General features: G+C 46.1%; 1 protein-coding gene across 3 annotated transcripts in view; it reads right to left on the minus strand.

Annotated features, from left to right (window-relative positions):
* Positions 1–26,857, minus strand: part of NPAS2 (neuronal PAS domain protein 2) — a 190,073-nt gene that overhangs the window by 100,881 nt on the left and 62,335 nt on the right. For 2 of the 3 annotated variants that reach the window (XM_057558519.1, XM_057558518.1), the window contains one exon: positions 10,310–10,363. In XM_057558519.1, coding sequence (XP_057414502.1) covers positions 10,310–10,341 — 32 coding nt within the window. In that variant the 5' untranslated portion in view covers positions 10,342–10,363. Of the gene's footprint in view, positions 1–10,309; positions 10,364–22,633; positions 22,691–26,857 lie in introns of those variants that run through there. The other variant, XM_057558520.1, reaches the window with a different exon arrangement.

The raw sequence follows: 26,857 nt of genomic DNA on the forward strand, positions 1-26,857 counted from the left end.
GGATGGAGTGGGAGTTTGGGATTAGCAAATGCAAACTATTATTATATATAGAATGGATAAACAACAAGGTCCTACACAGGGAACTATGTTCAATATCTGGTGAAAATCCATAATGGAAAAAGAATATGAAAAAGAATGTATATATACATATAACTGAGTCACTTTACTACATAGCAGAAATTAACACAACACTGTAAATCAACTATACTTCAATAAAATAAATTTTAAAAAGAGTGTTCCTGTTAGAATTTGATGGAAATGTAGAAAAACATGATGGGAAATATGTCAAAACATTAACAGTGTCTGTATCTCTAGGTGGTATGATTATAAATCAACTACGTTTACTTCTTCAAACATTTCAGTATTTTTCTTTTTTTTTTTGTAAATTTATTTATATATTTTGGGCTGTGTTGGGTCTTCGTTGCTGCGTGCGGGCTTTCTCTAGTTGTGTCGAGTGGGGGCTACTCTTCATTGCGGTGCGCGGGCTTCTCATTGCAGTGGCTTCTCTTGTTGCAGAGCACGGGCTCTAGGCACGTGGGCTTCAGTAGCTGTGGCACGCGGGCTCAGTAGTTGCGGCTCACGGGCTTAGCTGCTTCGCAGCATGTGGGATCTTCCTGGATCAGGGCTTGAACCCGTGTCCCCTGCATTGGTAGGCGGGTTCTCAGCCACTGTGCCACCAGGGAAGTCCCAACATTTCAGTATTTTTCAAGTGTTGTTTTGGTATTGTTTATGTATTAGAAAACATACCCAAAATGATGGGAATAAAGTTGACATGCCTACTGCATAAGACGGTATTGGGCTAAGGGTCTTCCATGGAAAATCATGAAGAATTATTTGGAGAAAGGGGAAGGACTGTAGACAGAGAAGTTTGTTTTGTTGTTACTACTTTTTAAAAGTTTTTCCAGGTAATTATTTTTCAATGCAGGGTGACATAAAATGGAACAAAGTTTGGTTTGCTTATGTGCTAATTGCAGCCGTAGTACCTTTCATGTGCTAAGAAGCCCTGAAACTTTCCAAAAGGGAGAAACAGTAAACAGCATGGCTCAAACGTGTTTTTGAGGGCACTTCCCGGGATTAGAGTTTCCTAGAATACATTTTGGGAAACTCTCGCATAAAGCAAGGTCCATTTAAGGCCCGGCTCACCCCTCCTCATTTCCATAACCACGCAGCATCCCTGCATGCCAAGGCAGCGGGGTTTGCGGGCACCGCCGAGCCCAGGAGCCTTCAGCAACTTGGTTCAAGAAGAGAACATCAGAAGAAGAAAAAAAAAAAAGAGAGAGAGAGAACGTCATCTGTATGGGGGTGGGGAGGGGAAGTCACCCCACAGGGATCCAGATGGGTCGGGCTGGTGCCACTCTCATCTCAGAAACATCTGGCAACTCAGTCTGTTTTCTACTGCGCAGCCCCAACTAAGCATTTGGGGCATAACTGAGCTCCACTGAGCCTGTTCTTTTGTGAGGTGTAACGGGGACATCTTGACTCTTAACCAGAGTTATCAGAAAATGTTGAGGCTTAAATGGGAAGCTGGTCTCATTTCCTAGTGATTCTTACTTAATGTTTACCTGGGGGGAGGATTTCATGGGAGCACAATCCTTAGGAACTTGTTACCGAAATTCTAAGAGAAATGTTTAGACTTTTCTGAAGAAAGGCTGCATTTTCAAGATGGTGGAGTTCTGAGCATCCGTTTTCAATTTAAAATAGGTTGGGAGAAACCCACACACTTATGGTCACCTAATCTACGACAGAGGAGGCAAGAATATACAATGGAGAAAAGACAGTCTCTTTAATAAGTGGTGCTGGGAAAACTGGACAGCTACATGTAAAAGAATGAAATTAGAACACACCTTAACACCATACACAAAAATGAACTCAAAATGGATTAAAGACCTAAATGTAAGGCCGATACTATAAAACTTTTAGAGGAAAACATAGGGAGAATACTCTCTGACATAAATCGCAGCAAGATCTTTTTCAATCCACCTCCTAGAATAATGAAATAAAAACAAAAATAAACAAATGGGACCCAATTAAACTTAAAAGCTTTTGCACAGCAAAGGAAACCATAAACAAAATGAAAAGAAAACCCTCAGAATGGGAGAAAATATTTGCAAATGAAGCAACCAACAAGGGATTAATCTCCAAAATATACAAACAGCTCATGCAGCTCAATATCAAAAAAAACAAACAACCCAATCAAAAAATGGGCAGAAGATCTAAACAGACATTTCTCCAAAGACGATGGTTAAAAAGCACATGAAAAGATGCTCAACATCACTAATTATTAGAGAAATGCAAATCAAAACTACAATGAGGTATAACCTCACACCAGTCAGAATGGCCATCAACAAAAAGTCTACAAACAATAAATGCTGGAGAGGGTGTGGAGAAAAGGGAACCCTCCTACACTGTTGGTGGGAATGTAAACTGGTGCAGCCACTATGGAGAACACTATGGAGGTCCCTTAAAAAACTGAAAATAGAGCTACTATACGATCCAGCAATTCCACTCCTGGGCATATATCAGAGAAAACCGTAATTTGAAAAGATACATGTACCCCAATGTTCATTGCAGCACTATTCACAATAGCCAGGACATGGAAGCAACCTAAATGTCCATCAACAGAGGAATGGATAAAGAAGATGTGGTACGTATATACAATGGAATATTACACAGCCATAGAAAAGAACGAAATAATGCCATTTGCTGCAACATGGATGGACCTAGAGATTATCATACTGAGTGAAGTAAGTCGGACAGAGAAAGACAAATATTATATGATACTGCTTATATGTGGAATCTAAGAAAGGGCTACAAATGAACTTATCTACAAAACCAAAACAGAGTTACAGATGTAGAAAACAAACTTATGGTTACTGGGAGTTAAGCAGGGAAGGGGGGGATGGATAAATTGGAAGATTGGGACTGATACATACACACTAATATATATGAAATAGATTACTAATAAGGACCTATTATATAGCACAGGGAACTCTACTCAATACTCTGTAATGGCCTATATAGGAAAAGAATCTAAAAAAAGAGTGGATATATGTATTTTTATAACAGATTCACTTTGCTGTACACCTGAAACTAACAACATTGTAAATCAATTATACCCCAATTAAAAAAAAAATAAAGCATTCAGACAAAAAAAATAGATTGGGAGTTTGGGGTTGACATGTACACACTGCTATATTTAAAATAGATAACCAACCCTAACCTACTGTATAGCACAGGGAACTCTGCTCAATATTCTGTAATAACCTAAATGGGAAAAGAACTTGAAAAAGAGTAGATACAGGACTTCCCTGGTGGCACAGTGGTTAAGAATCTGCCTGCCAGTGCAGGGGACATGGGTTCAATCCCTGGTCCGGGAAGATCCCATATGCCGTGAAGCAACTAAGCCCATGCGCCACAACTCCTGAGCCTGCATGCCACAACTACTGAAGCCCGCACGCCTAGAGCCTGTGCTCCGCAACAAGAGAAGCCACTGAAATGAGAAGTCCGCGCACCATAACGAAGAATAATCCCCGCTCGCCACAACTAGAGAAAGCCCGCGCACAGCAACCAAGACCCAATGCAGCCAAAAAAAAAAGAGTAGATACATGTATAACTGAATCACTTTGCTGTACACCTGAAACTAACAGAACATTGTTAATCAACTATACTCCAATATAAAATAAAAATTAGAAAAGTAAAATTTATTGAAATGATTGAAAGGGAGTTTAGGAAATTGCCCTTTGCCTCAGATGCCCCCAGGAAGGTGTCAGGTCTCCCTGAGCTGGGACAGTCCCAAGTTTCTAGGCCCACCAGGAAAACATTTCTCCTTCTGACAAGTCTTCTTGTCAACTGAGGGACCCCACTAGGGTGAAAGCCAAGAGCCCCAAACAGAAGGCGGCGCCGTTCCCGCCTCTGTTTACTGGGCCACAGTAAGAATTAGCATTCTGCCTGCAAGTACACTGCTACCCTCCCCTTTGCTTTGAATGCAGTCACTCATCTGGAAACTACAGGGTAATAGGAATGCATCGTGTGTCCTGATACCACTATGTTCTCGCAATGCCTGCTGCTGCCTTAATCACCAAATAAAACAGACAGAAAGGAGCCTCAAATTTTTTGACTGCCGTTTTTTCCCTGTGTGTGGGCTTATGATGATGTACATAACACCCGGTCAGGAGCCTAAGAAAGAAAAACACAGCAAAATTAGCATGATAGATGTGCTCCAGCCGGGAACAGCTACATGCACTGCCCAGGGCCAGGCTTTTTCACTCCGCACTGAGCCTGACACAGGGGCATTGGCAAGTGTGCGCAGGGCAGAAGTCCTCCAAGTGGGCTACAACCTTCACGGTGCAGGCCGGCCTTTCCTGTTACACCTACATAATTTACAACAGAGAAATGAAACGACGAGGTCAGTCTCTCCTCTTAACCAAGTTACTCTCCACGAAAGGACACGCGGCTGAGAAAGCAGAGCTCACAAATTCTCATCATCCTCCCGGCTCTGCCCAACACAGACCCCTCGGGTATGTTCTTTCCCCTTTATGCTTGGAGGATGCCCCCAACCTGCCTAAAAGCTCTTGGAGGGCAGGGTAATGCTATGTTATCCCCTTCTGTATCTTCCACGTGCTCACATACTTAGTTAACCAATCCTGATGCGAGGGTGATGGAATGGCAGCTGTCATTGGTCCACAGCAACCAACACCCCCAGGAGGGACCGGAAGTAACAACCAGCCTCCCAGTGCTGAAGCTTTTCCTTCTGCAGCGCCTGCTTCTGCAAAACTGCATGTAGAGACTTAACTGGTGGCGCAGTGGTTAAGAATCCGCCTGCCAATCCAGGGGACATGGGTTCGAGCCCTGGTCCAGGAAGATCCCACATGCTGTGGAGCAGCTAAGCTTGTGTGCCACAACTACTGAGCCTGCTCTCTAGAGCCCGCAAGCCACAACTACTGAGCCTGTGTGCCACAACTACTGAAGCCCGTGCTCCCCAACAAGAGAAGCCACCGCAATGAGAAACCTGCGCACTGCACTGAAGAATAGACCCCACTCACCACAACTAGAGAAAACCCGTGCACAGCGATGAAGACCCAATGCAGCCAAAAATAAATAAATAATTTTTTAAAAAAACTGCCATGTATAAGCTTCTTATTTGTTGTGTTTTAACTCCTCCCTCTTGCCTGAACCATTTCATTGGTGTTGAGACTAAGGATTAGGGTCAAAGAATAATAAAATGGTCTAGCTTGTGTTTCAGAACCAGCACTCGTCCAGTAGAGAACTCCAAGAAGCAGCTACTCTTGCCTGACACTCTTGATCCTTATTGACGAAAGGCCACAAAAAAGAATGAAAATTTGTCATTTGCAGCAACATGGATGAAGGTTAGAGGTTATCACACTAAGTGAAGTCAGTCATACGAGAAAGACAAACACCATATGGTATCACTTATATGTGGAATCTCAAAAATGATATAAATGAACTTATTTACAAAACAGAAACAGACTCACAGACAGAAAACAAACTTATATTTACCAAAGGGGAAGCGAGGGGAGGGATAAACTAGGAATTTGGAATTAACACATACAAACTACTATATATAAAATAGATAAACAACAGGATCTACTGTATAGCACAGGGAATTATACTCAATATCTTGTAATAACCTAAAATGGAAAAGAATCTGAAAACGGGAAATAAATCTGAAAAAAATATGTATGTATTATGGATATATATGTATGTATAACTGAATCACTTTGCTGTACACCTGAAACTAACACAACATTGGAAATCAACTATACATTGATTTTAAAAAAAGCCGACATGGTTAGCAAACATTTGGTCCTGTCCAAAACATCCATAAGACATCTGGTCCATAAGATGCTTGGTCCACGCCAAAATGTCCTTGAAATTTGGTCCTATCCAAAACTTCCAGGGAGACATCTGGTCCATGCCAAAAGGTCCTTGATATTTTGGTCCCGTCCAAAACCATTTGGCATGGACCAAATATGTTCATGGATGTTTTGGATAGGACCAAATTTCAAGGGTCTTTTGGCGTGGACCAAGTGTCTCATGGACATTTTGGACAGGACCAAATGTCCTGCGAGGGGCAGCACAATTCTAAACCCACCACCCATCCTCCCTCCCTCAGTGAAAATGCACGAGGTTATGGAAATAGACCTTCACTGATGAGATACTGTAATTTTAATTAATACCAATGAACTGACCATTTAATATTGGATTAAAGGAGGCTCACATGAAAGACTTTCTTCTTAGCATTCAGTTCTATCAAGAAATGGAGTGAGCTGTATTTTACAATACTGCCAAGTTACAGAAGCTTGCTTTCTTTGGAAAGTGATGATTCTTACCAATGCTTTCTGTTCCTACCCCTTGGGCACGTGGGTGAATCATGTCATGAGAAGTTGTCAGGAGCCCAGACTTTAGGAACTGATGCCTGAATGGGAATCCCTGCCTGCCCCTGCCTGCCTGTGTGAGCCCTCAGCCTCCGGTTTCTCCACTGTAAAATGGGACTAAAAATAACCTATGTCGAGGTTTAGAGTTAATGCATGCAAAATGCTGCAGACACACAGTGTGTGGCCCGGAAGTGTTAGCTTTTCTTATTAGCACTGTGTACCCTGCACTGTGCTAGGGGTCTTATACTGAGCTCCATTTAGTTCCTGCAATAACCCTAGGAAGAGGGTGCTGCTATTAACACCCCCATTTTACAGAGTAGGAAACTGAGGCTAGGAGAGGTGTTTTTTTTTTTAGCTCGTCTAAGGACAGAAAGTAAAAGTGGCAAGAATCAAAGCTGGGACTGTCTGATTCTAAGCCCATGCACTTCCTGCCACACCACACTACTTCCTGGATGACACACACACACACACACACACACACACACACACCGCCAAACAGTGTCACATAAGAATTAGAAAAATGTGCTTATGACTGGTAAACTGTGCCTCATTATCTAGGGATCCAAATGTCTCTCAATCAAACAGTTTCTTTTCTGAGTACAAGGACCATGTTTTTACATCTTCCCTAAAGAAAAAGCACATAGTTCTGTACACACAATAGGGCACTCAATACTCACTGGATTTACATGGAAATTCACAGCAGAAAGTGGATCCATGTCCTGGTTTAGAATACTTGATCAAACAATCCAAATAAACCATGAATTCCCCAAAGCTTTGAAAACCTTGCCTAATATAGCTCATGTTTTCTGGAGACAACGAGAGATCTGATCTGAAGCTAAACATTTCTAATCTCATCAACAATACCGGAGTGAAAACAATTCGTATCAGACCTCCAGGTGGGATTAGGGGAAGGGCCTCCCATGTTGCTGCTATAAAACCCACATAGCTAGAGGCTTTGGAAGCGATACAATTTTAGGAGTGTGTTTGTTTTGTCCTTGTTTTTTTTTCCCCCAAGTGTTACGAAGAATACTGCATTATTGCTGCTCTTCCGGCGAAGAGATCTGGGTATTCCTAAACATTATAAAACCTGTTTCCCCATCTGAGGACAAGAGGGGAGTGAGGACCAGCTGCCTCACTGACGGGTGTCTGTGCTGGGAGGTTTCCAAATAGGCAATTTGGTGGCATGGGTGCCCACGGCTCAAAGCAAATAGGGATGGGAATAAACGGAAAGAAACTGCATACAATTGGATTTCTAAGAATTTTTAGCCAAGATTTTATTGGAATATCTGTATTGGATGATCTCTGAGTATGGCAGAGCCTAAACATGCATTTTACCTCTTCTTGATTTTGAGGTAAGCCGTGCAGTAAAAAGACAGGGCCGAGACTGTGGGCCTGGGGGTGACATTAAAGATGATGACGGCAAAAGCCAAACTCCTGTGGACTCAAAGTCACATCAGGACACGGTCTGGACCTGCCGGAGAGACCGAATTTGTTCTCACGTGAAGAGGTATGTGTGTGGTCCGGAGAATAAGAACAGAGTCCAAGGTTTAGGAAGCCTGTGTTTATCTTCCACTTCTGCTACTTGTTAGAGCTTTAGGGTGTTTGACAAGTTACTTAACCTTATGGGGCCTTAGTTTCCTCATCTGTAAAATGGGAATAACGATGATACACACCTCAAAGGAATGTGGAGGAGGTGGTATGAGATAATGCATAGAAAAGCACTTAGCCTGGTACTGTGCACCCAAAAGTTATCAGGGCACACAGGACACGCCCAATGACCACGGGCCAGCACCACTGACCTTTTCATTATTGTTAATGGGAATAGCTTATAAATGTGTTAACGGAAAATGTCCTGCATCTTCACATACAGGTAGCGATTAATACTTAAAAAAATAAAAAGCTTCTTGGTGTATTTTGTGGCTGTTCCCAAAACAGCCCGAGAGGAGGGCAGGGCAGAAATGATGACCCTCGTGTTGCAGCTGAGAAGGTGGAGGCTTAGCGAGGTGAAGGGGCTTGTTGGAATCCATCAGGTAGGACAGGGCCAGCCAGGAGTGCAGCTCAGGCCTCTGCCTCCTGCCCTGTCTCCACAGCGGCCTGGCAGGCAACCAAGAGGCGAGATGCCCCAGAGCAGAGAGCTGGAAGCCTGCCCGGGAGAGAGGGCATAAGGACCCCGTTCCAGTTTGGTCTCGTCCGATCTATTCATTTGCATGTTGCTTGGGACCCATGTGGAGTTTGCAGCCCTTGCAGGTGGTGGCCTAAGGGAGCCATGGTCCCCAGTGCCACGTGATATGCCTGTAAGTTCAGAATAATCCGGGGAGCTCCTCGTATTGCTGTTTGTTTACCTTGTTATTACGGAACAGTTGCAAACCTATGGAGAAGTAGAGGTTTAGAGTATGATGAACCCCCAGTGCCGGCCCTCCAGCTCCAACAACCCTCACTCCACACCAACCTGAGTTTGCCTACCCCTCTGGCATTACCCAGCTCCCTGATGTGCTTAAGGAAATATCTGGGAAATTAACAACCAATGCATACATCCCCTGTGCCCCACAGGGGAAGACTCAGGTCTCAGAGGTCTGAGTGGCTGGGGATTTATTGTCCTCATGGCTGCCCCCGCACCAGGTGACGTGGAAGGACAGACACCCCCGGGGCTGCTGAACTGGGTGACTTCTGAGGGCTCCGTCATTCGAAAGTGGAGGATTCTGTAGGTGACAACCAGGTAGTGGGCTCTGTGAAGGGAGGTGGGCAAACCCTTCAGCCCTGTAGGTGTTTAAGAGGCTGTCAGAGGGCGGAGGGACCTGCCAGGCATAGGCAGTGGCAGGAGCAGAGGGGAAAGAGCTTTTTGGAGGAAGGAGGCTAGTCCTCCGGGCCTGAGTGAAGGCCCTCCTGAGACAGGACATCCCGTGTCACCACAGGACACCACCGCTGGGCCTGTCACCGTGCAGCCTAATGACCTGCGGTCACCTACCCATCACCACCATGCACCTGGGCCCTCCTCATGGGCACGCCTCTTATTCATCTTTATTTCCCCAGAGCCTGGTGTGGTCACTGCCAACTCGGTCTGATCATGCGAGACAGGTAACACCCGACTGGCCTCTACCTTCAAAATATCCACTTTATGGGGGACTTCCCTGGCGGTCCAGTGGTTAAGACTCCACACTTCCAATGCAGGGGGCACGGGATCAATCCCTGGTCAGGGAACTAAGATCCCGCATGCCCCGCGGTGAGGCCAAAAAAATAAAAATAAAATAAAAAAATACAAAATATCTACTTTATGACTCCACCTCATATACAGTAGGTGTTCAATAAATGTCCAGTGAAGGAATAAGCACGGACATGGTTCTAACAGCGCTGGCATGCCAGCGACCAAGCTAGGCTTTCTGGTCAACCCAACAACAGCGCCAAGCCACTATGATATCTCCATTTTCCGATGAGGAAGCTGAGATAACATATATGGAAGAGCCTAGCCCGGTGAGGATGGTTATTCCATGTTCAGTGCGTGCCGATGATTATTCCAATTATTGTCCAGGGCCAACAGCTCCCTGACAGCACATCCAGGATTTAAACCCAGGCTGGCCTGGCTCCAATCAGGCTGCCGTGCCAAGCAGCGTCCATCCTGGAAATGCAGTAACTGGAGGCTTCTGAAAGGAGGCCCCGGTCCACAGGGTCACCACATGGACATGTGAAAACTGTAAACCACTTGGCAAGTCCCAAACAATCAGTCATGTCTGGGTAAGGAACAAAATTGAGGGAACTGGTTTGAATTTTTTGAGCAAAGCGATGCAGTATTTCAAGGAGTGAAAGGCATGTGCCCCAGCCACCTGCCTGACTGTGCTTTCCGCTGTAGAGTGAGGACGAGCAGGGTTCAGACGGCGGACCACACAACACTGCCGGGGCGGGGAAGTCGCCCCTCTTACCTCTTTGCCCTGTCTTTCTCATCTTCATCCATTAGATTGTCTCTGCAGTTTTTCCTGCAAAAAAAAAAAAAAGAGAGAGAACAGACGATGACTCTCTGATTCTCGACCTTTCTCACAGGTCTTTCTGGCTGCCATCATTTTGGTCTGATCTAAATCACATGCCTTAATCCACAGGTTCTCAGACTTTCTGGTTCCAGCAACTCTTTGCACCCTCTCAAAAATGACTGAGGGCTCTGAAGACCTCTTGTGTATGTGGGTGAAAACTGAGAAATCTTAAATATACAATATTCCATTAAGCATCAGAGAGATGTCATTAACAGAGCTCCAAGAGCTTTGGGAAAAGTCCACTGTATACTCAAGAGAGTAAACAGGCAAATGATATGTTAACATTAGGAAAACTGTTTTGACCTCAAGGACCCCCCTGGGTCCCTAGATCACACTTTGGGAACTGCTTTCCAGACCCAGCTCAACAAAGTATCTGTTTATTTCAAACCTGCAAGCTGCCCGTGACGTTCTGAAGGAGAGCATTTCTTTGTTTATCTGTTCATTTAAATACACAAACTCCTCTTATGCAGCCTGTAGGGATCGGGGCCCCAAAGGAGTAGAACTGCTCTCCTATCTTTTAGGCACGTACACCCCCTAGATAGTCAAGGTACACAGTTGTGAAAAATGAAGTAACAATCCAGGAATGTTCTCACAGCCCCAAACCTCATCGCCTGGGCCTCTACTCTCCTAGGCAGCTGGCTCAAAGGCTCTTGGGCCCACTGACCCGGTGTCCTCTGATACACGCAGGCCTGTGGTCCTTCACCCCTCACAGCCACATCCCTGATTACTCTTCCTTCACACGTTTCCCAGAGTCCCATCTGTCTGGGGGGGTTCCCCCTCCAGCCCCTCCATGCAGAAAGACTTTCAGGGTGTCCCTGAGGCCCGAGTTGGGGGACCTGGAGGCGAAGTGTGATGGAGATAAGGGTGGGGACCACAGAGAAATGGAGTCACCATGACCCACATGCTTCCGGTCTCTAAACAGAGGGCCTGACATCAGAACTCCAGAATCAACACTTTGCAAATGCACTAACCTTTACTCTCAAAATTCCAAGTTCCTGATCACAATTTTTTTTAATGAAAATAGCTCATTTTATGAAAAGGCCAGTATGAATTTTGTAACAGAAGTAGACAAGGATATTAACAGAAAGAATTATTATAGGTCAATTACATTCATGAACATGAATATAAGAATTCTCAACCAAACAGCAAATCCAATAGAACCATACATAAAAATTGTAACATTAGCTAAAAAGTTTTAATGGGACAAATGAATGTTTTCTCTGAGATAATTTTGTTTTGTGATTTTTGGTCTGCTGTGAGCCCAGGCATGAGTCTGAGCCAAAGACGAAAAGGAATTCTGCAGTCACAGCCCCTGTTTACTTACAAGCCCCATTCGGTAAATAGCAGGCATATTTTAGTGATAGATTTGCAAGAAACACCATTCAGCAGTTGAGGCTTGTGTCATAATTAAAATGGGGTTAGCATATCTGCAAACAGGCATCTGCTTAATGTTTTCCAGATGGAATCCGTTCAAAGCTTTAAGACATGAAAAATGCAGTCCATTCATTTAATGATGTGCTACCCCAGGTCTGCACTCCATGGAAAGTGGTGGTTGTCCGTGTGCTGAGGGCATGAGCCAGGATCCAGCCATGGCAAAAGGGTAAAAGCCATGCCCCTTACCAGGTACCCCTGGACAGAGCACGTTTAAGGGAGGATGTGGGCTTCAGTCTGCTTTGCTGAGGATCTGGAATCCTGTCTGGATGACAGGGGTTGCTTTGTCATACATGAAACGTTGTAGAAACACCTACAAATGACTAATAGCTACTCTGCATCAACTGTGGCAGCTCTGATTCCTCTCTCTCTGTTCTTAAACACTTCCTGAATCCATGAAGCCCTGATGTTCTACACCCACTTCCTCTTCTTTCCCATCCCTCCCCCATTTCCTTGCCCGATTCCTGTCACTTGACCCCTAAGTCACTCTGCTCCGCTGCACCTGAGGGAAGAGAACACACCTGAGTTGTGCTCCCCAGGAGCACCTGCCCCAGAAGCTTCACACCAATGTCCTGTTTTGTCACACCTGTTGTCTCCCATGCCTTCCTCATGTCCATCAACAGAGGAATGGATAAAGAAGATGTGGTACATATATACAATGGAGTACTACTCAGCCATAAAAAAGAACGAAATGATGCCATTTGCAGCAATATGGATGGACCTAGAGATTACCATACTAAGTGAAGTAAGTCAGACAGAGAAAAACAAATATCATGATATCACTTATATGTGGAATCTCAAAAAATGATACAAATGAACTTATTTACAAAACAGAAATAGACTCACAGACTTCAAAAACAAACTTATGGTTACCAAAGGGGAAAGGTTGGGGGGAGGGATAAATTAGGAGTTTGGGATTAACATATGCACACTACTATACATAAAATAGATAAACAACAAGGACCTACAATATAGCACAAGGAACTCTACTCAGTATTCTGTAATAACCTATACGGGAAAGAATCTGAAAAAGAATGGATATATGTATATGTATAACTGATTCACTTTGTTGTACACCTAAACTAACACAACATTTTAAATCAACTATACTCCAATATAAGATAAAAATTAAATTAAAAATTAAAAAAGTTAAGTGCACATAAAAAAACAATTGCGGTCATGTACACATAACATAAAATTTACCATTTTTAACTCTACAGCTCAGTAGCATTAAGTACATTCATATTGTTGTGCAACCATCACCACCATCCATCTCTAGAGCTCTTTTTATCTTGCAAAACTGAAACTCTGTCCCCATTAAACACTGACTCCCCACTTTCCTTCATCCAACCCCTGATGACCACCATTCTACTTTCTGTCTCTACAATTCTGACGACTCTAGGGCCCTCATATAGGTGGAGTTATACAGGATTTGTCCTTTTGTAATGGGTTTGTGTCATTTAGCATAATGCCCCAAGGTTCATCATGTCTTGGCATGTGTCAGAACTTCCTTCCTTTCTAAGGCTGAATCATATTCCACTGTATGTATGGACCAACTTTTGTTTATCCATCCTCTGTTGATGGACCCTGGGTTGCTTCCACCTTTTGACTATTATGAGGAACATGGGGGTCCCTCCCCCCTTGTATCTTTGAGTCACTCTTTTAATTCATGATGTGGAGGAGCTGGAGGGGCCCAAAGCACACAAGAAAGAGGGAAAAGGGGAAGAAAAGTAGTCCTGTGAGGTTGGGTTAAAGGAACAATAGAGAAGTTTAAGAGGTGACAGTGACTTTTCTCAATTGTATAAAGAGCTTCCAATTAAGAGAGGAGGGGAGAGGAATAAATTAGGAGTTTGGGATTAAAATATACACATTACTATATATGAAATAGATAACCAACAAGGACCTACTGTATAGCACAGGGAACTATACTCAATGTCTTGTAATAACTATAATGGAAGAGAATGTAAAAGAAGAATACATGTATCTATCTGAATCACTTTACTGTATAACTGAAGTTAACACAACATTATAAATCAACTATATTTCAACAAAAATTTTTTTAAAAAAGAATTTCCAATTAAAAAGGATTTTGAGCAGCAGTTTTTTTGTTTGTTTTTTTTAATGACCACAGAAGGCCAGGGAAGAGAAAATGAGCTCAAATGAAGGCAAAGGAGATTCTGTTTAGAGCTGAGAAAATAACTGTTGATATGATTAACCCCCAAAGTGAACAACGGTGGAAAGCTCTAGTATTTTTACTCCAGATAACCACACATCCTAGATGGGCTAGATATTTAGGGGTTTCTTCGTCACGGTCCCAACAGGAAACAGGACTTAATTGTAAGCAGGCTGTTTGTAAAGGTGTGTGGAGGTGGGGTGGCTAGGGAAACCAGGAGAGATGGTGCAGGTACCTAGGGTTGGTGTCAGCGGAGCTGTTGACACCTCTATGCATCAAGGGACAAGAGGGAAATGGTTACCTGGACCTGGAAGGAGTGTGTCATATAGGAGAGGTGGCATTTGGTGGAGGGATGCAGTCAGCCTGAAGAAACCTTGTGAGAAGGGAGCCTAGGGGATAAATATTTCACCTCCTTGTCCGCCCTCCCCAATCTCCCACTTGTGTCTCCTGTTGGCCACACCACCCAGAAGACAGAGAGGGAGGCTACTTATGACATCCTCACAGGGGAGCCTCCAGGGCAGAGAGAACGGTGGGGACGGGGAGAGGGGCACAGGGAGGTGACCCAGCACACCCAGTACATTTCATTTCTTGGGGGCTCTTTCAGTTCTGGGTTTCTTGGCTTTTTCTGGAACACAAACTATTTGGAGTCTTTTTACACCTTGTAACATCTCCCAAAATTTCAAGTATAGGCATCTGCATCTACTAACTAACCACTCAAGAAATAATAACCAATGAGAATGATGAGAGGCTGAGGAAAAGAGAGCCTGGAACTATTGGAACTCTGTAATGATAGATTGTAACCCAGAGAATAAACTAAATATTCATGAGTCCATTGGTACAAATAAATAATTAAATGAATAAACAAATGGAGGAGGGGACAGGTTTCCCTTACAGAAGAATTTCAATTAATAAATGTAGAAGGAAGAAAGGAAATTGAAGATCACCATCAGTACATCAAAGTAATAACTGTTGCAGGCAAAATCCACTGATGGATGCTGAAATTAATGGGCAAAAGTTTGAGGAGAATCAGGTTATTTGCATAGTTCAAAGTATCTCCCTCAAGATATTTATTAATTATAAAAGAAAAATAGTAACTTTATAAGTAGAGAAGATTGGCAGACACCACCTTCACCCGGGGTCAAAATTAACATCACCAGGATAAGTTAAATCCAAGTGTTTTGGTGGAAATAAGCACTCATTCTTTTGAGTATACACACCTAAGAGTGTACCTGCTGGATCACAGTATAGCCATATGCTTACTATATTAGAAACTGCCCAACTGTTTCCCAAAGTTACTGTACAATTTTATATTTGCACCAGTAGCACACGAGAGTTCCAGAGGCCCCACATTCTCACCCAACACTTGGTATGTCTTCTTAATTTTAGTCATCCTAGTAGGTATGTTTTGGGATCTCATCGGGATTTGGCTTTGCATCTCCCTGATGATTAATGATGTTGAGCATCTTTTCATGGACTTATTTGCTGTCTAGACAGCTTCTTTTGTGATGTGTCTGTTCAAGTGCTTTGCCCACTTTTCTTTCTTTTTCTTCTTCTTTTTTAAAGAAATTGGGCTGTTTATCTTCATCATACTAATCTGTAGAAGCTTCTCTCTTTTGGATATAAGTACTTTGCCAGATATATGTATTGTGAACATTTTCTCCCAGCCTGTGGCTGGTCTTTTAACTTTCTTGATGATGTCTTTTGATGAACGGTTTTTAATTTTGATAAATTTATATATTTTTTATTTTTGTGTCCTAAGAAGTCTTTGCCACCTCGGTGTCATGAAGAATTATCCTACGTTTTCTTCTAGAAGCTTTATCATTTTAGCTTTTACATTGATTTACACTCCATTGCAAATTAAATTTTATGTGTGGTGTAAGATAGTGGTCAAGGATCACCTTTTTTTCCCCCATCTGTACACTCACTTGTTCCAGGATCATTTATTGAAAAGATATTTCTTTCCCAATTGCATTGTCACTTTGTCAAGTATCTTGTGTGATCCTATATGCGTGTGTATTTACAGAATCTCTGTTCAGTTCTATTTATCTATAGGGTGTCCTTAAAGTTCAGACACATAGGATAAACTTATTTTTTTTTAAATACAATTTTTTTTCTTAATTTCATTTTTGGGGTATTCATTGCTAGTATATTGAAATACAATTGACTTTTTTTTTTTTTTTTTTTTTTTTGCCACGCCGCACAGCTTGTGCAATCTTAGTTCCCCAGCCAGGGATTGATCCTGGGCCCTCGGCAGTGACAGCACGGAGTCCTAACCACTGGACTGCCAGGGAATTCCCTAAACTTATTTATTAAAATAAACTTTATTTTTTAGAACAATTTTAGATTTATAGAAAATGCAAAGACCGTATTGAGAGTTCCCACATATCCTGCACCCAGTCTCCCCTGTTATAAATACCTTACACTACTATGGTGTATTTGTCACAATTAATGAACCAATACTGATACTGATACGTTATTATTAAGTAAAGTCCACACTTCATTTATATTTTCTTAGTTTTTATCTAATGTCCTTGCTCTGTCCCAGTATCCCATCCAGGAAACCACACTCCATCTAGCTGTCACGTCTCTTTACGCTCCTCTTGGCTATGACAGTTTCTCAGACTTTCCTTGTTTTTTATGACCTTGACCATTTTGAGGAATACTTGTAGATTGTCCCTCAATTTGGGTTTATCTGATGTTTCTCCCAGATTGGGCAGATGGATTTTTAGGAGAAAGCCCACAGACGTAAAGTATCATTCTTTTTTTTTCTTTTTTGGCCGCGTGGCATGTGGGATCTTAGTTCCCTGACCAGCGATCAAACCTACACCCCCTGCATTGGAAGCACGGAGTCTTAACCACTGGACTGCCAGGGAAGTCCTAAAGTACCATTCTCATCACATCATCTCAAGGGTATTAAGAGGCTGTATCACTGTTAAGTTGACCGTAGTCACCTGCTGAATTAGCAATAAACTTATCTTCAAATCGTACTGTAGTTACATTTACACATAATATGTACAATGTGTTTTTCTTCAACTTCCAAGTATCCTGTTTTCAGATGAAGAATCTCTAAACTGAAAATGGTAGGTCCGATTATTAGTCTCAAAAAAAGTACACAAAATGCACGATTTTCCCTGTGTTTTGAGACTTTGATATATAATTATTGAACTTTGATCAGATTAACAGTTGGACCTATGTTTAAACTTAGAGGTACTTCACCTGGAAACACACTGAGCATTTTATTTGAAAACATAACTAACCTGCTGTTTAAGTAAAGTTATCGTATGTTTCCTGATCCTGCGGCATCTTGTATTTGTCTATTTCTATGCCAGAACCACTCTCTCTTAACTCCTGGAGTTTTGTAGGAATTCTTGACATCAATGGAGTGTGAGCCTTCCAACTTTGTTCTTCTTTCTCAAGATTCTTGGCTATTTTAGGTCTTTGCATTTCCAAGTAAGTTTTAGAATTGACATTGTCAGTTTCTATAAAAATGCCTGCTGTGATGTTTCCTGGGATTGTCTTTCTGTGAAGAGACACCGAGGTGTAGTCACCGAAGCACTAAGATGACATCCACATGCGATGTTCTATGATTCAATAGATAATCCCTGAGAGTCTGGGCAATGCCCCTGCTCTCATGGCGCTCAGGTGGTAGGGGGCAGGCAGGCGGTGAGGGCAAGCCACAAGCACTTAAGTAAGTAAACATATGGCTTGTCATTGGTTATAAGTGGTGTGGAGAAAGATAAAGGAGAACCGGGGGGAACAGGGAGTGCTCTGGGGGGCTGGGGCCATGGTCCGGTGCTTTAGGAGCACCACAGGCCTCACTGATAAGGTGATATGTGAGCCATAGCCTGAGAGAAGAGAGGGCGTGAGTGTAGAGACAGCAACAAGAGCCAGAAACAGCCAAGAGGCCAGCGTGGTGGATGGGGCTAGTGAGGGGGAGACACGCCAGGGAGACTGGATGGAGTCCGGCCTTGGCTCTGAGTGAGATGTGAAGGCACTGCAGGTTTGGATCAGGGGATTGATGGAGACCTACCTCCGAGGACAGCCGTGACTTTTAAATGAGCTTAATTAAGTCGGCACGTATGACAGTACCAGCACGAGCCTGGTCCACAGCAGCACTCAACATCCGGTTCCCCATTTGGACGGCCAGGATGAGGTACAAGGCGTCTTGACCCGTTACCCAGGCCACGATGTCTAGCCCAGCTCCTTACCCGTATCAGGTGCTCAATAAACATATGAGGAATGAAGGAGAGAAGGGAGGGAGGAAGGAAGAGAGGAGGGCACAGCCAGGACCAAACCCCTGTCTGAATTCCCACAATACGGACTAATACCGACTCCCACAAGCCCCTCAATGATCACGGTTAATCCAGGGTAGCAGTACTTACGAGGGACATGTGAAGGTACAGTGACGTGCTGATGACCAAAAATTAAAACAAAAATTGCCATGTGCGCAGGAGCTCTTGACTAAAGGGAAAATCCACTTGGAGCGGCGCCTTCAGGAGAAGCCAGTGGCTCCTTCACCAACCCTCGGCCGCCGTGCGCCGGAAAAGCATCATCTCACTTCCTCTCCATCCGTCCTGTGGGTGGAATGGGCCATAGGCTCCTCCCCTTAAGAACTGGTCCCTGAGCTGCCCAGGGACCCCCGGCTCTGCGGATAGAGCCCACCCTGGACTGACCCGACCCACTGCCTGCTCGGGATGTGTGGGCTCCTGACCTCAGAGGCAGCCCGATTTCAATTTCAGTTCCGACCCACTTGTTCCATTTGACCTGAAGCAAATCCCTTAACCTTCATGAGGTCACCAGGCAGAGAGCATGTGCGGCGTAAGTGTCAGGGTGCATGTGTGCAAGGAGGACCAGGGTGCCCCCTACAGCACAGAGGCCCCCGTTCACCCCACTTCCGCCCTGTGTAACCACCCTAACCTCTGTATGCCCTCTGTGGTCCTGAGCCCCCGCGGAGGCAGGTGCGTCCAGCCTCATCCGTTCTCCTTGTCTGCCTTAAATTTCAATGCACACACTCTCTGCCCAATGAGAAGGGCAGGGGTGAACGGGGTGGCACAGACCTCAGGTTTCAGAGGGGCACTCCTGACCAGGGAAGAAAGGGCTGGTTTTTTTTTTGCGGGTGGGAGCTTTTCCAGCAGAGGCACCGGACACGTGCTCCCGCCCCACCTCCAGAGACCACCTATGGCTGCCGGCCAGCAGGGCTGCTGCGGAGTCCCTCACTCATTTGACCCCGGCGCAAAAGGGGCATGGGAAGATTTTAGCTACTATTAACCACAATATCATTAGTGACAATGAGCAGTGGAAACTGGTACTTAAGCCTATAATAGGTCTTCGGGCAGAGTGGGGTTCCTGTTCCCGCCTGCTAGTCAGCCTCGAAAACGTGTGCGTGTGTGTGCGTGTGCGCGTGTGTGCGTGTGCGTGCGCACGCGTGTGTGTGTGCGCGCGCGCGCGTGTGTGTGTGTGTATGTGTGTGTGGGCATGGTGGAAAGATAGACACACACGCCCAGGGGGTGCTGCCAGCAGCATCCAGTGATAATAGAAACTTGGTCCTTGTGAGGAGGGGAGGGAGGGAGGGAGAGGAGAGAGTGAAAGAAACACAGGTTGAAATGACCGAGGACGTCCTCGATGAGCATCTAGTGACCTAATTGAATGGAAGGACCCAAATGAGGTCGGCAAATGACATCCCCATTGCCTAAGTGAAATTTCCGCCCCCAAGGGCTCTCACAGGCACCTACTACACCATGCATCACAACTCTGGCCCTTGAACAGGGACCAGCAAGTGGCAGTGTGACCGTTTTCTCATGCCACGTCTGCCCTGGGTAGCACAGTGTGTCAGCAGGGAGACAAGAGATCAATGCATCCTACAGGGGACAGGGACCCCACTGGGGGCTGGCAGCTCCCTCCTGGGGCTCCAGGGAAGGCTAATGCAACCTACATGGAAAGGTACGTCATGCTCCTAAAGCAGGGGTTGGCAACACTCTTCTGTAAAGGGCCACCTGCTGAGTATTTTAGATGCAGGCCATCCAGTCTCTGCTGTAACCACTCAACTCTGCCATCATAGTGTGAAAGCAGCCATAGATGGTGTGTCAGCGAGCGTGTATGGCTGTGTCAACAAGACTTTATTTGTAAAAACAAGATGGGGGCCAGAAAGACACTAGCATCAGTGCTCAGCCTTCCTCTTCAGTGTCTTTTTAATTTTGAACTTTTTGTACAGCCTTAAGAGGCCCAGTGGGTCACTCCACAACATCATGAATTTCCCCTGAAATGAGTACCCTAAGCCTATTGCATTGCAAGGCCCATGTTTTTTCAAACTAAAATCATGACCTTTTAAAATTGGTGGAGAAGTGGTTTGAATCACAGACCCCAAGGTAGCTGGAAAATCCGAATATTCCTCCTCACCGTACCGACCAAACCTGGTGACTTTCGATCATGAAAAAGAAAAAATACTGCAAACAAGAGCAAATGGAAACCCAAAGGGGCACCGCCATGCAGATATCTCCCCAGTCGGCTGGGGCTTCTTTATTGTCAAGAGCGAGTGTGCCTTCTGTCCTCCCAGCCTGCCCCTGGTGAAGGCACCTCATGTCGCTTTGGATTAACATCGGGATCTCCCACGTGGGAGCTCGATAATGATTTTTCCTCATTGTATTTAAGAAATAAAAAGGCTTTGCAATACAGTCACTGATGAGCCACAGTGCTGACTTGTCTCCCTTTGTCCTTTGGGGGAGGCTAGGAAACAACTTCCACATTTTAATTCTTCCTCTCCAGGGTACATCATTTTGATTGCAATGATTCATTCACAGGGAAAAATAATAGTTCTTCTAAAGGAAATGGACAGTGCCAACCTGAGAGCTGCCCGCTCCTGCAATCCCAATTCCCCTCCAGCTGGGGAATTCTCAGCATGATCTCTCACATTCTGCAAATTGGGAAAGTCAAGGTGGACGGGTCCATCCTTCACCGAAGCTTTACCAAAGCCTCCCCCCTTCCCCCTCCCCCCCAGCTGGCTGGGGCCTCCCAGAGCCAGACTGCCAGGAGAAACCAAAGAGAGACCCTCACTCAGCAAACTTCCGTGACCCTATGAGAATTATCCCACAAGCATCTCCAAGGTCAAGGCTGAGGCTTTATCTGCCTGTTATGATCACGATGCCCCCTTCATGCTTTCCTTTTTCCAAGGGTCTGATGATTCATTACTCAGGGAAACAGTGACATAAGCAATGAAGGAATGGAAGGAGAAAGTTAGAAATTTGGTATTAAGTAAATTTGCAATGACATCATTTGGTCAGCAAAGAATTTCCAAAATAGAAATCGTTACCATATCTTGATCGACGGGTCATCTAACATGACGTGATTCTTGCAACCTTTGGAACTTATGTTCCAGTCACTGACGATTCCTTTTAGTGGCCCCTTTCTAAAGAATTTAGACTGCACAGTGTAAACCGAGTCAACTAGAGAATCTGATGGGTGACAGTGCGTGGTCAGGACGTGGACAACAGACGCCTATAAAAATCAGCACGAGGGGGAAAAGGAGATTTATGAGTCATACTCGGAACTGAGTCAGTGCAAGCCTTTGTTGGAAGCCACCGTTCAGCTGCCACAGACAAACCGAAATGAATCCATAAGACGCTGCTGCAGCCCGGCATCTCCGGCCACCTAACCATTGGTCCTAACGCTCCTTTGGGCGTGGGAGCGCTCATCCTAATGGGCTCAAGTTTGCAAAGAGAGCACGAGAAAAAGAAGATGTCCTTGAGATGAGAAGTCATGTTTGTTTTGGACACCCAGGCTTTGGAGTCTGTGGTTTAATATCAGAGCTTCAAATAACATTGAATAAAAATGTGGGATGCTTCTGTAACTGCTAACTGTGGGACGCAGCAAAATTAGTTTGGAAGCTAATGAGATCTAGGTTTGTGTGTCCTCTTGCCTCTTTCCTTCACTCAGTGCGGTGGTCCAGACAGAGCCTGGGGAATGATGAGCTCATGTGTAAATGGGGGATGATCCCCACTTTCCCCCATCCTCCTGAGAACCCAACAGGACACCTCATCTGGGTAAAGCACTTAGCAGAGGGAGGGCTGGGCAAGAAAGGTGAACCGCCTCCTTTCCATGGTGCACTGAGCAGAAGCCATCACTTTGGAATGACAGCAGGTCAGCATCTTCAGAGTCGCAGGTAACTTACCTACTGCTGCACACCTGGTTGGTACCAAGCATTGCCTTCCCTCTTCTCCCATCATTGCAATCACTTCTTTTCTTTACAGTTTAAACAGAGAGCATGGCCCTCCCCGCAAAGCCAGGGAGCTCCAGCCTACCACCTCTGCTCAGAGCTCAGGGGCTGCAGGGGCCCCACAGAACGCTCTTCCTAATGCTTCCAACTCTACCGCAACTTTCCATGCTTCCTTTTCACAGGTACCCATGAAGTTAGATCGTCCTACACTCCTTCTGTCTACTCCCTACATACAATTCAGCTGAGTTCAGTTCTCCTGGGGGAAGCGGGTGCTGCCCGGGGTGGGGTGAGGCTGGAAGGTCCACCCAAGCTGCCTGGACACACCTCCTCACATGACATGAGAGTCTGGGTTGATCTGGAGCCCATCACTGGGAAACCGGCCGTGGTGACTGATTCCCGGACCTACCTGTGCTGAAAAAAAGAGGTGGGCTCCTTGTGCAGACTGATGTCTCTGCTCCAGGTCACTGCTGCTCTCAACGTGCTATCCCCAGGGGCCTCAAAGAGGGGCCCAGCCCCACCCAGCGGGAAGCAGCCCCTGATGAGGGAGGGGGTACCACCCCCCAGGGAACGATCGCACTCATGAGACTAAGGACCCGTCAAAGGCCCCAGAACCAGGGTCACATTTTGGGATGCACCATGGGCTTTGGGTAGGGGACAATTTACAACAAGAATAGTGTTGTCCCCTCTCCCACCGGACGCCTGCCCTCAGAGCATCCCCACGGTAAGGACATCAGTGGCCCGAGTCTCCCCGGGGCTTCCCAGCAGCATCCTGTACTCTGTCTCTCCATCCCTGGCTGCCACTGTCAAATGCACACCGGGGTCTGCAGGACAGGGGGTCGCAGGTGGGCCCTAAATGTCCTGGAAGCTGGCCTTTCTCCTCAAGAAACACTCGCAGACCTTTCGCACAGAGTCTGAAAAAGGCCTGCCCTCCGGACACAAAGGGGAGATGAGATACAGAACAGACGCAAACAGCACGTAGGGCAGGAAGCCCCCAGCACCCTCCCCCGGGAGAGGGGACTTGAAGCATCTCTACCAGGAAGACCCGGCCACGGGCAGAAAGAAGGCCACCGACTGAGACCCAGTCCTGTTCATCAAGCAAGCAGAGCATCAGCAGGTCCAGAAATGTCTGGTTTTCACACCTTTAAAGGTCAACCCAGCAGGACTGGAAATGTCCAGTTTCCCCATTTTGTACCTTCAGATATTCATGGTGTAAGTTAAAGATATCTTAGAAGACCTCTCTCCTCACTCACATCCACCCCTGGACAGCACTGCAGAAACTCCAAGGGGAGCGAGAAGGGTATATTTTCTTTTTAAAAAGAGACTGAGCTCTCTCCTCCTACAAACATCTCCTGACGTGACCCCAATCAATGCACAATTCGCCCACCGGCCCGACACCCCTTCTACGCCAGCTCTGAAGCCCGGGTGGAGGCTTCAGGATGTCAGGGAGCGTGCAAGACATGACCCCTCATCAAGACGCTCAGCCAGGGCTGAGAAAGTGCAGGCCCAGAACACCTTCCAGGAGGCATGTGCTGGGCACACAACACGTGAGTTAGTGAAATAAACTACAGGTAAAGCTCAGCTTCTGTTTTCCCATGTCAGCTTATTCAATCATGACTATCTCATCCTATGCTTGTTCCCTGCTCTAACAAACATTATCCTGTGCCCACAAGCAGCAATGCAGAGACACCCAGCTAAGAATAAAAGTGTGTGTACCAGTCAGAACGGCCATCATTAAAAAATCTACAAATAGCAAATGCTGGAGAGGGTGTGGAGAAAAGGGAACCCTCCTACACTGTTGGTGGGAATGTAAGTTGGTGCAGCCACTATGGAGAACAGTATGAAGGTTCCTTAAAAAACTAAAAACAGAGTTACCATCTGATCCAGCAATCCCAGTCCTGGGCATATATCCATAAAAAAACTCTAATTCGAAAAGATACATGCAACCCAAAGTTCATTGCAGCACTATTTACGATGGCTAAGACATGGAAACAACCTAGATGTCCATCAACAACAGATGAATGGATAAAGATGTGGTACACACACACACACACACACACACACACACACACACACACACAATGGAATACTACTCAGCCATAAAAAAGAATGAAATAATGCCATTTGCAGCAACATGGATGGACCTAGAGATGATCATACTAAGTGAAGTAAGTCAGAAAGAGAAAGACATACCATATGATATCACTTATATGTGAAATCTAAAATACGACACAGGTGAACTTATCTACAAAACAGAAACAGAGTCATAGCCGTAGAGAACAGACTTGTGGTTGCCAAGTGGGAGGGGGTTAGGGGAGGGATGCAGGGGGAGTTTGGGGTTAGCAGATACAAACAGTTATATACAGAATGGATAAACAACAAGGTCCCACTGTACAGCACAGGGAACTCTATTCAATATCCTGTGATAAACCATAATGGAAAAGAATGTGAAAAAGAATGTATATATATGTGTAACTGAATCACCTTGCTGTACAGTAGAACTTAATACAACATTGTAAACCAAGTATAGTTCAACAAACTAAAGTTTAAAAAAAAAGAATAAAAGTGTGTGTAGCACATACACTTACTGGTACGCACCCCTCGGCTTCCAGGACACACCTGAATCCCCAAGCATGGCATCCAAAGCCCTCAGCAACGAGCTACCTTTGTGACTTCAGCTACTCCCACCCCATCATGTCGTCCCCCATCCATGCCCCCCAACATCTGCATTGCCGTGACATCCTCCTGTTTCCACCACCATCACCACCCTCTTCATCCCTCCAGCACTCCCCACGCCATCCAAGGTCTGGGTCCTACCCCCTGCCCCACCTCCGCCATTCCCGCCTCATTATAACATTCATCTGTTTCTGCCACGTTGGCCTTAGCTGTCCACCCTCCACCCCGACTGGATGGTAACCTCCTCCAAGGCCAGCACGGTGCCCACCCTCTGCGTCTCAGCAGACATTCCGGGCTCAGTGCAGATTCCCGCAGAGAAGATGCCTGGTGGGAGAGCTTCCATTTAGGAATCTGTTTTTAAAGTTTGGAGAGAAGCCCGGGCCTGCGGTTCCGGCAATCATTCACCGTAACGCAGGCTCCCTGGCGGGGAGGCGGGCCCTGTGCTTGGATGATGTCCCTGGGTCACCTCGGGCCCCGGGTCCTAACCCGTTAGACTAATGGAAAACAGGGCAGCCAGATTAAATCACGTTCCCTCCGAAGACTGCCATCTGTACGACTCGGAAAGCTCCTTGCTCTGCCCGGCCCCTCCGGACAATGCTAAACAGGCTTAGCCTGCTGTGGGCAAACAGGAAAAGTAGGTCAGCTCAGCTACACGGTTCTTCCCCGGCGATGAACTAATGATGCGAGGGCAGGGCCGGCCGGGGGAGCGGGGCGGTCCCCTCTCGCCCCCCCCCCCCGTCCCACCCCCCTCCGGCCCTTGGAGGCTCTGGGCCCAGCCTGGGGGGACTCAGGCAGCCTTCGGGGGCAGACAGAGGACCCAGGGAATGAGGAAAACTCAAAGAAAGTGTGGGTAAATGGTTCTTAACAAAAAAAGCAAACTGCAGGAAGTGAACAGTGCAGACGCCCTCTGCCATCTCCCTGTCTTCAAAGACAAATCAGTTCGTGTCTTTACGGCGGTGGAGTCGCCCGCTTCTTTTGCAAAGGTGTGCCCCCCTGACAACGTGCACAGATACTGCCAGCCACCCGTGGAGCTGCTTCCCAGCTCGCAGGGCCCCTCCACCCTCGACTACTGGTGATAACTAGGTGCTGCTGGGGCAAGGATGGACCCGAGTCAGATGTCTAGCACATCCCAGGGCCCCGGCCTGGAGGGGAAGTCGCCGCACCGTCCCTACGATGCCCGTGTTCGGTGTGACTGCAGCTGTGCAGATGGGAAGCCCGCCCCCTCCGGCCTCTCGGGCTCAGAAGTCGAGCAAAGCACCAGACACCTTGAGAGAGCCTCCCCCGAGGCCCGAGGGATCTAACCTACTTCCAGGAGCCGGTGTCTGAAATCAGGTCTCAGGAGGGCCCAGCACAAACCTGGAGGCTGATGCTGGGGACCCTGGGGCCCAGGTCCTGCTCCCCCGGGCTCCCAGGAGGGACAGGGCCCCTAGCTCAACCCCTCAAAGAGCTCACTGGTGCCCCTGGAGCAGGAGCAGACCCAAGTCAGCCTGGCGCCCCACAGACATTTCCCAGGAGAGCAGTGGCTTTGTGGCCCTGGCCAGGCCACGGTGACCGAGTCTATAAACGCAGATGTGTAAGATGCTGGACGTTGTTTCCCCTGTATTGCATTTCTGTAACAAAGGTATCGGAAGGCTTTGACAATAAACCATGGAGATGTGTTCAGATCTAAAAACCCACAAGTTTGGGAATGTCCACCCAGCCTCTTTCGGCCACGACCTTCTCTGAAAAGTTTCCTCCTTGGCATTTTCAAGAACGAAAAGACAGAGGCCAGGGCATCCCTGGGCCTCGACAGCAGCCCTTCCTTCCTCCTCCTCCCGGCCTTTGTTCACATGCTTATTCAGCACACATGTTATGTCCTGGGTACCCCCACCACTGACGAAAAGGCAACGGTCCAGGAAGATCCAACACATTCAAAATGTGACTCTTGTCGTTTAACTAGCTGAGTGACCTCAGGCAA

This window comes from Balaenoptera acutorostrata, chromosome 12 (assembly GCF_949987535.1).
Source record: "Balaenoptera acutorostrata chromosome 12, mBalAcu1.1, whole genome shotgun sequence".
NCBI lineage: Eukaryota > Metazoa > Chordata > Mammalia > Artiodactyla > Balaenopteridae > Balaenoptera > Balaenoptera acutorostrata.